We start from the raw sequence: 13,803 nt of genomic DNA, 5'->3' as shown, positions 1-13,803 counted from the left end.
AACCCATGTCCCCTGCGTTGGCAGGTGGATTCTTAACCACTGCACCACCAGGGAATTCCTGTACAATTCAATTTTTTAAAATGTTTATGAAATACTTTAGTTGGACAGGATATTAGAGATCAATTAACTCTCCCTGTAATACAAACAATCCCTTTTGTAGCATCTCTGCTAGTTGGCATCTTGCTTGACTGTTTATAGTGTTTATGGTCCTTACTTTGAGAAAGTCTTTCCCACTATAGGAAAACTCCACATAATAAGAAGTTAATTTACGTAAATCTCCCTCCCTGTCATTTATAACTATAAGCTTTCAACCTATTCGATGAAGCTACATTCAATGTTTATTTTAACATTTTATTATACATGGTAATTACTTGTGATAGTATAAATGAAGGAATAGAAATACATGTGTGACTGCCTGAGAGAAAATGATGAGAATATACATAATTACGTTTTAGGAGAGGGAGAGGACGTAGGGGACTGAGATTTTTCTCTCAATGGAGTGGCAGAGAAGAAAGAATATTAGACTATGGGCTAGATTAAATGTACTTCCAGGGAATCTTTTTCTTATCTAAGTTAGTCTAATGGAGGTAGAGAAGGAGGTGCTATATCTGAAGTAAGGTATATTAATGAAAAAAAGAAAATTAGTTCTAATGCATTTCATAGTCAGTATTTTAGAGGAAAATACAGTGAATAAGGCAAAGTGTAGGTAAACTCTGATATGGAACATTTCTAGAAACCACATCTAAAATTAGGCCACTAAAGGGAGCATTCTTTTTGCTTTGTATTTCGGTCTCTTAGGGGGTTGGTGGAGAGTGGTGAGGCACCCTGTAAAGTAGGAAGTACACGGACTTGTTGAACAGCGTCCTGTGGACAGATCACTGAAATGCTGGGGGGCAAAAAGGAAGACTGGCTCTCAGTGGGAGAGGAAAACATGGACTGCACATCATGTTTTCTGATCTTCTTGATGAATGACACCTCCGTTCTAATGGTTGTTGGAGGATGACTACTGAAAATTTTGCTATTTTCTTCTTTTTAGCTGGAATGGGTACTAGGAAAAAAGTTCATGCGTTTGTCCGTGTCAAACCTACTGATGACTTTGCTCATGAAATGATCAAATATGGAGGTGACAACAAAGTAAGTACAGTGTGTTTGCCTTCACCTGCCTGGGCATCTCTCTGTCCCTCCTCACTACAACCTCTAAGGTTTCCAAGCAACCTTTTAAGGACCAAGACAGAATTGGTAGAAGTTCAGATGGAATCTAGAGTCATTCAAGGCCAAAGCACTCCCCCACAATGCTGTTGATGAGGAAACTCATGAAACTCCCATTTTTAATGGGAGTAGGTCCTTGTTGGCTATCCATTTTAGATAGAGCAGTGTGTACATGTCAATCCCAAAATGGGAAAAGAATTTGAAAAAGAATAGATAGATGTATAACTGAATCACTTTGCTGTACACCTGAAATTAACACAACATTGTTAATCAACTATACTCCAATATAAAATAAAAAGTTTAAAAAAAAGTTTACCTTTATCCTTATATCTGACACAGGAAGCTGACATTTGTCCACACTCATAAAACTTTCTGGTGATCAGATCTCCCAGGAAGTACAATAGGAATGTCTTCAGATGATTATTATTAAACTTACCAAAGGGAGGGAGAAACTCTTACGGAGAGAACTGGAAAGATCTATCCATCCCCCTGTCCCCACCACTGTCCTGACAACTCTTCTGAAGGCTGTGACAGGCTTAGGACACCTCGAGACTATGGGATGTTTTCATTCAGCAAACATTTGTGGATCTACTATGGGCAGCATGGAGACATTAAGAGAGGAATTCAAAGGCCAACTTCTCAAGGTTCGAAAGTCCTAGCAGTCAGAAAGAAACTCACATGCAGCACTGTGAAGTGCACTCTGCTGGACATGGATTCAGCGACCACTGAAGCACAGAGCATTTAATGTATGAATAGACCAAGCCTTTCTCTGTTGATCTTAGTTTTTCTGCATGTGGCTGTGTCTTGGCTTCTGGACTAGGGCAGCCAGTATAAGATTCCAGTGAGAGTGTGTGTACATCAGAAGTTCCCATTTCGAAGATTGGAATCCACCATTGACCTAACCCAATATGTTTCTAAACTAGCTGCTGCCACAGTGGCTTGCTATGGAGGTATCTAAAACTCTAAAAAAATTTTTTAGAAATCTTTGCATCTAAACGTCTGCTGATTACAAGTAGGTAGTCACCCTGAATTTAATACCAGTGAGTAACTGTGTCTGAGGAGTCCAGAGCCTTTCCTGTGGCTATCATTTCATCATTGCTCACATTAGCCCATAGCGTGTGTGTGGAAGTAAGTGCTCACCACAGTGCTGAGGGAGGCCTCACCGCCAGTCACCAGGGAGATGGGGCTCAAGCCCAGGGCTCCATCACCAAGCCCGCTATTCTCTCTGGCCTAATTCAAGGCCTCCCTGTGCTTATTGAATTTATCTAAAGCTTGTTTAATGTGATAAATATTGATATGTGATAAATATGCTTGACCCCATATCAGAAATGGGGGAACCAAGACAGACAGCACCCTGAGCACTAGGGTGAGATGTGCTGAAACCAGCAAGTGCTCCAGTCTCCTGATCCTTCCACCTTGAGGGTGTGTGGCCTCCCTGCAGTGCCTTCCTTCCCAGCTCCCAAAGGTTGTTCAGAATACATGCAAGTCCCTGTTCTTCCTAAAGTTTACCTCCTCTGTTTCCTCCAGGTCAGGCCTTGGCTATCAGTGACTTTTTTATACCAGTTTCTTAACAAGTATCTCTCTCTCTTCCTAGACCATTGATATTCACTTAAAAAAAGATACTCGGAGAGGAGTTGTCAATAACCAGCAGACAGACTGGTCATTCAAGCTGGATGGAGTTCTCCATGATGCCTCCCAGGACTTGGTTTATGAGACAGTCGCAAAGGATGTGGTTTCTCAAGCCCTCAATGGCTATAATGGTAATTTAGTTGATTAACTGTTGTTTTACATAAGAACCTGTGGAACCCCCGCCCACCCAGGAAGAGGTACAAGTATTTTATGGTGAATAAAATACAACTTCACTTACTAACTTTTGTTTGATTATTTGTCTGTCTCCATGTTCTTATGGTGGAAAACTTATTTGCTTGGTGATATTGTGGGCATGGCTTGATCCATGGTCCTGGGATCCTACCTTCATAGGAAGATTAAATGACCCTGACTCTCTGTAGGTCATGGGGATTCAACTATTATCCCGTTTCAAATCCCCTGAATATTAGTTTTGAACATAACGTCTTTATGATAAATTTGATGGAGTCAAAACATTTTTCTCTTGGCTACCTGCTAGGAGATATTTCCATTCATTCTACCAGCACAATCAATCTATTCTATTGTAGTACAGTATTATTTACACATATCACTAAAGACTTGAGTACAGTTTGACTTTCTTAAAAGCTTAACTAAAAAGCTTTTTTAACAAATTAAAATTTATTGGGAAATTTTTACAAACTAGTTCACTCTAAGACTGTTTCAAAAATATTTATTTATTTATTTGGCTGCACCAGGTCTTAGTTGTGGCATGTGGGATCTAGTTCCCCGACCAGGGATCAAACCTGCCCCCCCCCGCATTGGGAGCACAGAGTCTTAGCCGCTGGACCACCAGGGAAGTCCCTTAAAATCTTAAAAAGATTAAAAAATCCATAGAGGGACTTCCCTGGTGGTCCAGTGGTTAAGACTCTGTGCTTCCACTGTAGGGAGGGCGGGTTTGATCCTTGGTTGGGGAACTAAGATCCCGTATGCCACGCGGCGTGACCAAAAAAAAAAAAAAAAAAAAATCCATAGAAAAAAATATGTCACAGTCTGTAGACTTTGCCTGTCTGGTGGCTCCTGACTAGAATGTTCTCTGTTTGCAAGTTTTAGGTCTTCTGCTTAAAAGTCCATTGAGTGTAGATGCCTAAACGTTGTAATGTATCCTGTGTGTGATATAGAGCTATGGTCCCCATTGGTCCTGAGGGGATGTGGCCCTGAGGAAGTAGAGACAAAGGAGCTAAGGCCCGGGGAGGCTAAGAGTCGTGGGCTCTGAGTGCTGTGGAGCCACAAATGGGCTCTGAGTCCCAGCTGAACTGACTCCTTCCTGCACATTTCTGCAGGATTAATAGACACTGCTTCTGACTCCAGCTCAGATGCTGAATTAAGACCCCTTGTGTAAAAGCTACCAATCCCAGGAACTAGAGCATTCACGTGGCAAAGGCAAACGCTGATTTCCACGGCCCAGCATTGCCCAGGCAGATCTGCTTTGTAAATGCCCAGAAGCAGCCTTTGGGTTGGGTCTGGCTCAGGCTGCTCAAGCCAAGAAGAAAAGCAGGTGGGAACCAGAGCCCAGGGTGACTGGTTTGTGTCCCAGAGCCTGGTGATGGTAGACCTAAAGCACGAGAGAGGTGCAAGTGAAAGTCTTCCCAGAGAGGGCAATGGGACAGATCAGGGCTTGGTCATGGTGTTCCATTTCTGAAAGTGGCCTGGGACCAACTAGCAGCCCTTTAATCCAGTGGGAACTTGCAGTCTACAAAGAATTCCCACCACTAACAGAAAATGCCCTTCTGACTCCCATCTCTTCCTGGGGATTTTGAAAGCCCTTCTTTCCTCCTGCCTGGGCTGCCCTGCAGGGAGGCCAAGCCCTGAGAGCCTGGCTGTTCATGATCTTGCTAAAGAAGGGCTGAGTTCAATGCTCTTATCTCCCTCATCTTTCTAGGAAAATTCCCAGTTCCTCTGTTCCCTGGAATTCCCTGCTCTCCTCAGAAGCCCTAGGATCAGATCCCCTCGTGGGAGAGGAAGCAGTAGAGTACTACATGGACCACAGATTCAGAGCAGCTGTCTGTGTTTTGACCACTTATATCCCTGTTTCCCTGCTCACCCACCCTCCATGGCTGGAATTCCTGCTGTCCTTGGCTGCTCCTGATGGCCACCTTCACACTAGGGTTCTGGCTGGCACTGGGCATGCTGGGGGATGGGAGAGCTATCCTTGGAGCTGTTTTTCTGGATGTCACCAAGACGTGTTTTGAAATGTTTGCAGGCACCATCATGTGTTATGGGCAGACGGGAGCTGGCAAGACATACACCATGACGGGGGCAACTGAGAATTACAAGCACCGGGGGATCCTCCCTCGTGCCCTACAACAGGTAGAGAGTGGGCCCGTGGGTGGGATGCCACACAGGTCCCCTCTTTCTACCATACATGCTGCCCATCCCAGGCGAGCTCCTGGAGACAGTGGGGTCTAGCCTCAAAGGAGTTGCAGCCTGTAGGGGAGACAGGTTACCCAGGGTGGGGTGTGTGTGTGTGTGTAAACCAAGAGTTTAGGTTCCAGGCTCTGACCTACGCCCATGCTGAGCCTGTTTCCTCATTTGTTAAAGAGGGAGTCAGGTGTGCTGACTGGCTTCTTGCTGCTCTGATGGTCTGTGACCCTGTAATTGAGGATTCGGAGGTCCTAATCCTGTTCCTTCCTGGTTTTAATGAGGGAGATATGAACCATTGCAGAGCTTCCTTACTGGCCTGCTCTGGTTTCTTGCACCACCACAGCCCCAGAAAGAGCAAAGGGAAGAAGCAGGGCACGACATGAGCTTTCAGGACCGAGTCAGCCTTGGGGGTCTGGGAAGTGTGACTGAAGACAGGACAGATGGGCCTTCCTTCAGAGTCTGCTAGCCTGCGTTCTGTGAGGTCCCTCTTTTTGAAGGTGGGAGGGAAAGGACTTTTCCCTAAAAAGCATCTTGAGGTTTTATAGCCCTGTGCTGTAAGAAGTGTAGATGTCCCTCTAGTGTGTAACCATCCATGCGATAATTTCTTGAAGCAATAGCCTTAACCTCCCACTGTCAACGCTTCAGTATCTCAGCATCTTAGACTTTATAGTCTAGCCCAGCGCTGCCCAATAGAAATATAATGTAAGTCACATATGCAATTTTAGGTTTTCCAATAGCCACATTTAAAAAAGTAAAACAAGTGAAATTATTTTAAAATAATATATAATATATGATATATAATAATATATTTTATTTAACTCAATATAGTCAAAATATCATTTCCACATGTAATCAATATGAAAATTATTGAGATATTTTACATTCTTTTTCTTTATACTGAGTCTTTGAAATCTGGTATGTATTTTACATTTACAGCCCATTTCTATTTAAGACACTAAATATTCATCAGAAGGAGCTGCTCTGTATTTAGAGTTCATGAAATTTACAGTTGAAAAGGTAGATTTATAAACCCAGGTTGTTCCAAACATACTTAAAAGTTTACCAATAACTGAATTTAGTATCAGTTTTAAATTTTTAGTTAAAATTAAATACAATTTAAAATCCAGTTCCTCATTTGCACGAGCCAGATTTCAAGCGCTCAGGAGCCACCTGTGGCTAGTGTCTAGCATATTGGACAGCACAGATCTAGCCTGTTAGAGCAAGGGGGGGGACTTCAGGGATCATCCAGCCCAACTCCCCATATGACAGATAAGAAAGTTAAGGTCTAGAGAGGGGAAAAGACCAGCCCAAAGTCACCTGCTGATAAGCACTGGGGAGGGTATTAGGAGTCGAGAAGGCTGAGTTCTGGCTTGACTTCTTCCCTTACTAGCTGAGCCACCATAGATGGGTATTGCCCCTGCCCTGCTTCAGTCACAGTGGCATCATGAGGGTAGAATTAAAAAATGGATGTGAAAGAAGCTTATATGTGGTGAAACCCCACAAAACAAGAGATCTTCACTCCAGAGTCCTTTCTGTTCATCATGCCTCTACTTCTTGAGACTGTACAAGTATTAGCCAATGTGTAAGTCAGGCCTCAAAAAAACTACAAGATGATAATAAATATTGCCCGATAGACTGCAACTACTAATAATTGTTGTTGCTGATGACCATCACACCAACTAGACTGTAAACTCTTCTAGGGCAAGGATTCCCTCCTAAGGTAAGAACTCCCCTAGCAGTGGCTGGCCGTTGGAGTTCTGCTCTCAGTGACTGCTGTCCAATCTCCCATCTAGGTTTTTAAGATGATCGAAGAATGCCCCACACAGGCCATCACTGTGCGTGTTTCCTACCTGGAAATCTATAATGAGAGCCTGTTTGATCTCCTGTCCACTCTGCCTTACGCTGAACCCTCGGTCACACCTATGACCATCGTGGAAAGTCCTCAGGGGGTCTTCATTAAGGGCTTGTCGGTCCACCTCACAAGTCAGGAGGAGGATGCGTTCAGCCTTCTTTTTGAGGTGAGGTGATCAAGTCTATGGGTTCCTTCCTCCTTACCTTTCCTCCCTCCTTTCCTTTTTTTTTTCTTTTCCTCCCTCCTTTCCTTTTTCTTTTCCTCCCTCCTTAGTTTTTTACTTACTTTGATAACCAGAATGAAAATTAATATATGCTTGTTTAGCAAGTTCAGATAGTAATGAAAAATACAGAAGCAAAAAAAGAATTCACTCATCTGTTTTCTACATATGGCAACAATAATGTGTATTTTGGCTTATTTCCTTCTAGTTTTTTTTCTTGTGAAGTTTTTTCTTTACTTAGTTGAAATTGTCCTTTTTTTTAAGTTAACATTAAATCACAGGCATTTGTGGTATAGAAAAAAATAAGAATTAATGTCCTTGGTATATAAAAGCTCTTACAAATCAATAAAAAAATTCCCCGGGATATGTTATTCTTTTAAAAATCATGTAGATTAAAACTCTATGCATTGCTGGTGAAATGTAAAATGGTGCAACCATTTTGGCTGTTTCCTAAAAAGTTAAACATTAATTTTATCATAGGACCTAGCACTTCTACTCCTAGAAATCTACCCAAGAGAAGTGAAATGTGTACACAAAGACTTGTACACAAATATTCATATTAAGATTATTCATAATAGCCAAAGACCGGAAATAACCAAAATATTCATCAACGGAGAATGGATGAACAAAACGTGGTACATCCATACAATGGAAAACTGTTCAGCAATAAAAAGAAATGGAGCACTGATACATGCTACAGCTTGGATGAATCTCAAAAAAATGCTAAGTAAAAGAAATAAAAAAGTTACCTGTTGTATGATTCCATTCATTTGAAATGTCCAGATAACCACATCTATAGAGACAGAAAGCAGATTAGTAGTTGCCTGGGGGAGGGGACAGGAAGTGACTGCAAATGGGCCTGAGAGAACTTTTTGGAGTGATACAACATTTTAAAAATAGAGTTGTGGTGATGGTTGCACAACCCTGTAATTTTACTGATTTTAAAAATCATTGAATTGTATACTTAAAACAATGAGTCTTATGGTGTTTAAAATATATGTCGGGGACTTCCCTGGTGGTCCAGTGGCTAAGACTCCACACTCCCAATGCAGGGGGCACGGATTCAGTCCCTGGTTGGGGAACTAAGATCCCGCATGCCACGTGGGACAGCCTAACAAAAAAAAAAAAATTAAAAAAAAAAAATATATGTATATTTATGTCAAATAAAACTGTTTTTTTAAAATTTCTATTTATTTATTTATTTATGGCTGTGTTGGGTCTTCGTTTCTGTGCGAGGGCTTTCTCCAGTTGTGGCAAGCGGGGCCCGCTCTTCATCACGGTGCGCAGGCCTCTCACTATCGCGGCCTCTCTTGTTGCGGAGCACAGGCTCCAGACGCGCAGGCCTAGTAATTGTGGCTCACGGGCCCAGTTGCTCCGTCGCCTGTGGTATTTTCCCAGACCAGGGCTCGAACCCGTGTCCCCTGCATTGGCAGGCAGATTCTCAACCACTGCGCCACCAGGAAACCCAAATAAAACTTTTTTTAAAAAAAGCATTTAGGTGTCCTCAGGGGTGATAGAAACCTGGATCCCTTGCATGTACACAGAAGAAGGAGCCTCCCAGGTGGCAGCAATGAGGCATTCTCGTCTTATTGTTGCTCCTAACACTTCACCATGAAGAATGATGTTTGTCGCAGGTTTTTGGTGGCTTAAGTTTAAAGAAGGTCCAAGTTTGTGAAGAGTTTTTTTAATCATGAATAATTATTTATTCATACCCTTTGAAGTAAGCACTCTCCTGACTTGTATGGTAATCATTTCCTTGTCTTCTTTATAGCTTTACCACCTGGAGCATCCCACCTATGTTTCCTCCAGCAGCATAAGTTCCTTTTTTGGAAATTTATATACAAGGAATCACGTAGGATGAATTCTGTCTTATTTCTTTTACCTTTTATCTACTTTTTATGTGTAGTTCATCTGATGTTGTTGTATATTTTTCACTTTCATCATATTACATTGTGTGAATATACTACAATTTAGTTATCCATTCTACTTCTGATGGACAGTTGGGTTTTCCTAGATTGGGTGTATTTCAGACACAGCCACTAGGAACGAGAACTAGAAACATTCTTGTATGTATATCTGGTGCACATAAGCATGAATTTCTCTAGGTAAAATCAAGAACTGTAATTGCTGAGTCATACAGTGTGTGTGTCTTAAGCTTTCTTAAATGATACCAACTATTTTCCATAATGGTATACTCCCACAACAGGTTATCAGAATTCCCATTATTCTGACCCTAAAATCTTGACCAATCTGGCTGGTGTGTAGTGTTTCCCACTGTGGTCCCACTCATTGGTTTATATTTCCCTGATTACCAGTGAGATTAAGGACCTTATTATGTGTTTATTGACCATTTGGATTTCCCTGTTCATGTCTTTTGTTTATTTTCTTTACAGATGTCTTTTTTCTCTCTTATTTGTTTGTATAAATTCTTTATATATTCTGAAAACTAGTTCTTTTTTCAGTTGTGTGTATTACAATGTTTTCTATTTCCTGTGACTTTTTTTTTCTCTTGATGTGTTATTTGATGAACAAAAATTCTTAATTTTAGGTTAGTTGAATGTGTATAAATTTCTTGTTTTGGCTTTTTGTGTAAAGAGCATATGAGAGGATTTTTTAAAATTTACTCTGACAGTCTTTATCTTTTAACCGAAGCACTTCCTTCCATTTGCACTTAACGTAGTTACTGAAATACTTGGGTTTAAATCTGTCATTTGATTGTGTGGTCTTTGTCCCATTTATTTTTCTTACCTGTTTTGCCTTCTTTTTCATTGGATTTTTTTTATTATATTTGTTTCCCTCTTTACTAGTTTGGAAGTTATATATTCGTTCATATTTATATTTTCTCTCTCGTTTTTCCTAGAAATAACAACTTGCATAGTTAATGCACACACATACAGACATACATACACAAATAAGTTGTATAACTGGTGAAATCTGAATAAGCTCTGTGGATTATACCAATGTCAATTTCTTGGTTTTGACATTGTACTACCGTTTTATAAGATGTTAATCATAGGGAGAGGCTGAGTAGAAGGTAGAGAGGACCTCCCTGTATATTTCTTCCAAACGTTCTATGAATCAAAATAAAATGTTACCTTATCATAACAAATATACTTTGTAATTTGATTATAAGCTCTACTCCCTTGGCCCTTTATCAGTGGGTCTTTTCTGAGGCTTGGGTTGAGACTATATTACTTTAGAGAATAGTTTTTTCTTTCAGGAGCCTAGGGAACATTACCAATCCAGGGTCTCTTTAAATCAGATTTTTTGAAAAACATTTTTATTTATTTTATTTATTTATTTTTGGCTGCGTTGGGTCTTCGTTGCTGCGCACGGGCTTTCTCTAGTTGCAGCGAGCAGGGGCTATTTTTTGTTGTGGTGCGCAGGCTTCTCATTGCGGTGGCTTCTCTTGTTGTGGAGCATGGGCTGTAGGTGCGCAGGCTTCAGTAGTTGTGGCACGTGGGCTCAGTAGTTGTGACTCGCGGGCTCAGTAGTTGTGACTCGCGGGCTCTAGAGTGCAGGCTCAGTAGTTGTGGCGCACGGGCTTAGTTGCTCCGCGGCATGTGGGACCTTCCCGGACCAGGGCTCGAACCCGTGTCCCCTGCCCTGGCAGGCAGATTCTTAACCACTGCACCACCAGGGAAGCCCTACAGAGGGGAGAGGGTGTCTGTACTATTGGAGAGGAATTCCAAAGTTACGAATCTCAGAGCTTATATAGGAGCTGGTACATTTACTCCTCTTCCCCTCTGTTAGGATAGAGAGAGATTGCAGCGCAGCGCGGGGTGGGGCGGAGGTGGGGGGCGGTGCAGCTAGAGACAGAAAGGGAGAATGAAAGAGAGCATGTGCTTTTATTTTGTAAATCCTCTCTTAGGGAAGGAGGGCAAGGTCTCTACCTGGAAGTTAAGCTTTTGGTTCTGAAGGAGAAAGATCTTATCACCCTTTGAATGTAACAGATGGCTTGGGTGGGGGGATGGGAGTGGAGGGAGGTGAGGGAGGATACAAGTGGCTCTAGGTCTACCACCCTCAGAATGTGAAGAGCAAATGGCTTTGGGAGCAAAAGGAGATATTCTCTATCTTTATAACATGTCAATTTCATTGCTCAGAGAATCACCAAGAAATCCAGCAAGGGCTATCATACAGCACCGTCCTCTGCAGGTGCCCTCAGGGCAATAAAAGCATTGGTTCTAGCTTGCAGTTCCTGGATTCCTGCTCCTGCTTTGTGTCTGGCCCTGGGTCCTGACCTTACTTTCTTGCAGTCTCAGCCATGCATTCAAAAGGAATTTTTAAATATTCTCTCTATCATCTTTAGGTGTTTTGCAGTAGGAAGTTTTCTGAATATTTAGTCCATTGTATTCCTGGAAGGCCCCCTTGATGTTTTGGGCTGTGATACAATGCAAAAGGTGTAGAACTTAGAGTTGGGGACTTGGGCTCAAATTCAGGTTTCTTTCAATCTATGAAGCCTTAATGTCGAGCAAATCATTAATCTCTTCAAGCTGCAGTTTGCTAATCTATAAAAGTGGAGACACTGTTTTTAAACCTACCCCAAAACATTGTTATGAGAATCAGATGGGATCAGGCATTTTTTTAAATTGAGGTATAATTAGCTTGTAACATTATATTAGTTTCAGGTATACAACATAATAATTCAATATTTGTATATATTGCAAAATGATCACCATAATAACTCTGGTTAACATCCGTCACCATATATAGTTACACATTTTTTCTGTGTGCTGAGAACTTCTAAGATCTACTCTCTTTGCAACTTTCAAACTTTCAAATATGCAATACAGTATTATTAATAGTCACCATGCTGTACATTACATCCCTGTGATTTATTTTATAAATACTCTGAAGTGGAATTGCTGAATCATATGGTAGTTCTATTTTAAAATTTTTGAAGAGGGCTTCCCTGGTGGTGCAGTGGTTAAGAATCCGCCTGCCAATGCAGGGGACACGGGTTTGATCCCTGGTCCGGGAAGATCCCACATGCCGCGGAGCAACTAAGCCCGTGCACCACAACTACTGAGCCTGCGCTATAGAGCCTGCGAGCCACAACTACTGAAGCCCACGTGCCCTAGGGCCCATGTTCCACAACAAGAGAAGCCACCGCAATGAGAAGTCCGTGCATCGCAACGAAGAGTAGCCCCCACTCACCACAACTAGAGAAAGCCCGCGCGCAGCAACGAAGACCCAATGCATCCAAAAATAAATAAAATAAATTAAAAAAAAATTTTTTTTGAAGAGCCTCCGCATTGTTTCCCATAGCAGAGGCACCAGATGGGATGATGCATTTGGAGCACTGACTACAGAGCCTTGCACACAATAAGTGCTCAGTGGATGCTGTTCAGAAGCATGATTGGCACTGCCTCAGCACTCATATTTAGAATTGAACCAGGCATGTTTGTTTGCAGCAGTAGTTCCTCAAGGGCCATGTCCTTGCTAGGCAGTGATGGTGGAAGGATAAATGTGAGGCCTAAAGAGGCTCGCCGTGGGGTGGAGAAGGACGAGGAAGAAACCCGTGACAACCAGGGCACAATCTGAACTGTGCTCCAGGAGTGACAGACACCTGGATGGATGTGGTTAGGGGGAGGGCAGTCAGCAAAGGACTCTTCATGGAGGAAAGGACACTTCTCTGGCCTTCAGAGGTTGCTTAATTAGAAGGCAGAAAGACAAGCAAAGAGGGCACTTCAGAAAGAGGGGACTGAAAGATAAAGGTGAAGTGACCCCTTGTACTCTTGGTGAATGTCACTGAATTTGCAGGACAGGTGGACAGTATGAGGCAATGAGGGTATAGCCTGGAGGCCAGCCAGGCCTCCTCCACAGCCCAGGGCCTCCCCTCCTCTTCGGGTGCTCCACTCTCCCCAGGGGAACGTGGTATCACTGATTTGAGGCTTGTTCATAGCACCTCTCAGGGGCCTTTAAGGAGACGGAGTCCCTCCTGCAAGGATCTCTTTCTCTAAGGACGGCCATTTCCACCACATTTCCTTTTAAGTGTATTCTGGTCATAGTGCCCAATCCTATGAGTTAGAGGCAAGGGCCTGCTGTCCCTTTAAAGAAACAAATTATTGACTTTTTCTAACTTTTAAAAGTAATACATGTTCACTGTAAAAAAAATATATGAAAGCACAAGCCTGTATATATAAAAAATTCACCTATAAACTCCAACCCAGAAGTGACCATTATTAACATCTTGGTAGCACGATCTGTTTATTCTTTCTTCTATGAATGCTTTTGCATTCCTTAGATTGTACCATCATATGATTTTGTCCTTCATTTTGTTAATGAAGTGTATTACATTGATTTGTGTATGTCAAACCATCCTTGCATCCCGGGGTATGCAAGGATGTGGTTGTGGTGTATAGTCCTTTTATTGTGCTGTGGAAGTCAGTTTGCTATGATTTTGGATTCTGCATTTTTCTGTTATTAAAAACTATTTGTTGGGACTTCCCAGGTGGCTCAGTGGTTAAGAATTTGCCTGCCAATGCAGGGGACACGGGTTCGAGCCCTGGTC

At 42.1% G+C, this 13,803-nt stretch overlaps 1 protein-coding gene across 8 annotated transcripts in view; it reads left to right on the top strand.

The window, feature by feature from the left end:
- Nucleotides 1–13,803, top strand: part of KIF9 (kinesin family member 9) — a 49,140-nt gene that overhangs the window by 3,338 nt on the left and 31,999 nt on the right. For 7 of the 8 annotated variants that reach the window (XR_009505839.1, XR_009505840.1, XM_059939473.1 and 4 more), the window contains exons 2-5: nt 1,037–1,134; nt 2,804–2,969; nt 5,057–5,163; nt 7,011–7,235. Coding sequence is in view for 6 of the 8 variants with exons in the window: in XM_059939473.1 (XP_059795456.1) it covers nt 1,042–1,134; nt 2,804–2,969; nt 5,057–5,163; nt 7,011–7,235 (591 nt within the window). In the remaining 2 variants the exon portion in view is untranslated. Of the gene's footprint in view, nt 1–1,036; nt 1,135–2,803; nt 3,080–5,056; nt 5,164–7,010; nt 7,236–13,803 lie in introns of those variants that run through there. The other variant, XM_059939476.1, reaches the window with a different exon arrangement.

The sequence above is a fragment of the Balaenoptera ricei genome, chromosome 11, assembly GCF_028023285.1.
Source record: "Balaenoptera ricei isolate mBalRic1 chromosome 11, mBalRic1.hap2, whole genome shotgun sequence".
In the NCBI taxonomy this organism is placed as follows: Eukaryota; Metazoa; Chordata; class Mammalia; order Artiodactyla; family Balaenopteridae; genus Balaenoptera; species Balaenoptera ricei.
The sequence above is the reverse complement of the archived record's forward strand: the minus strand, read 5'-3'. Positions and strand labels throughout refer to the sequence as shown.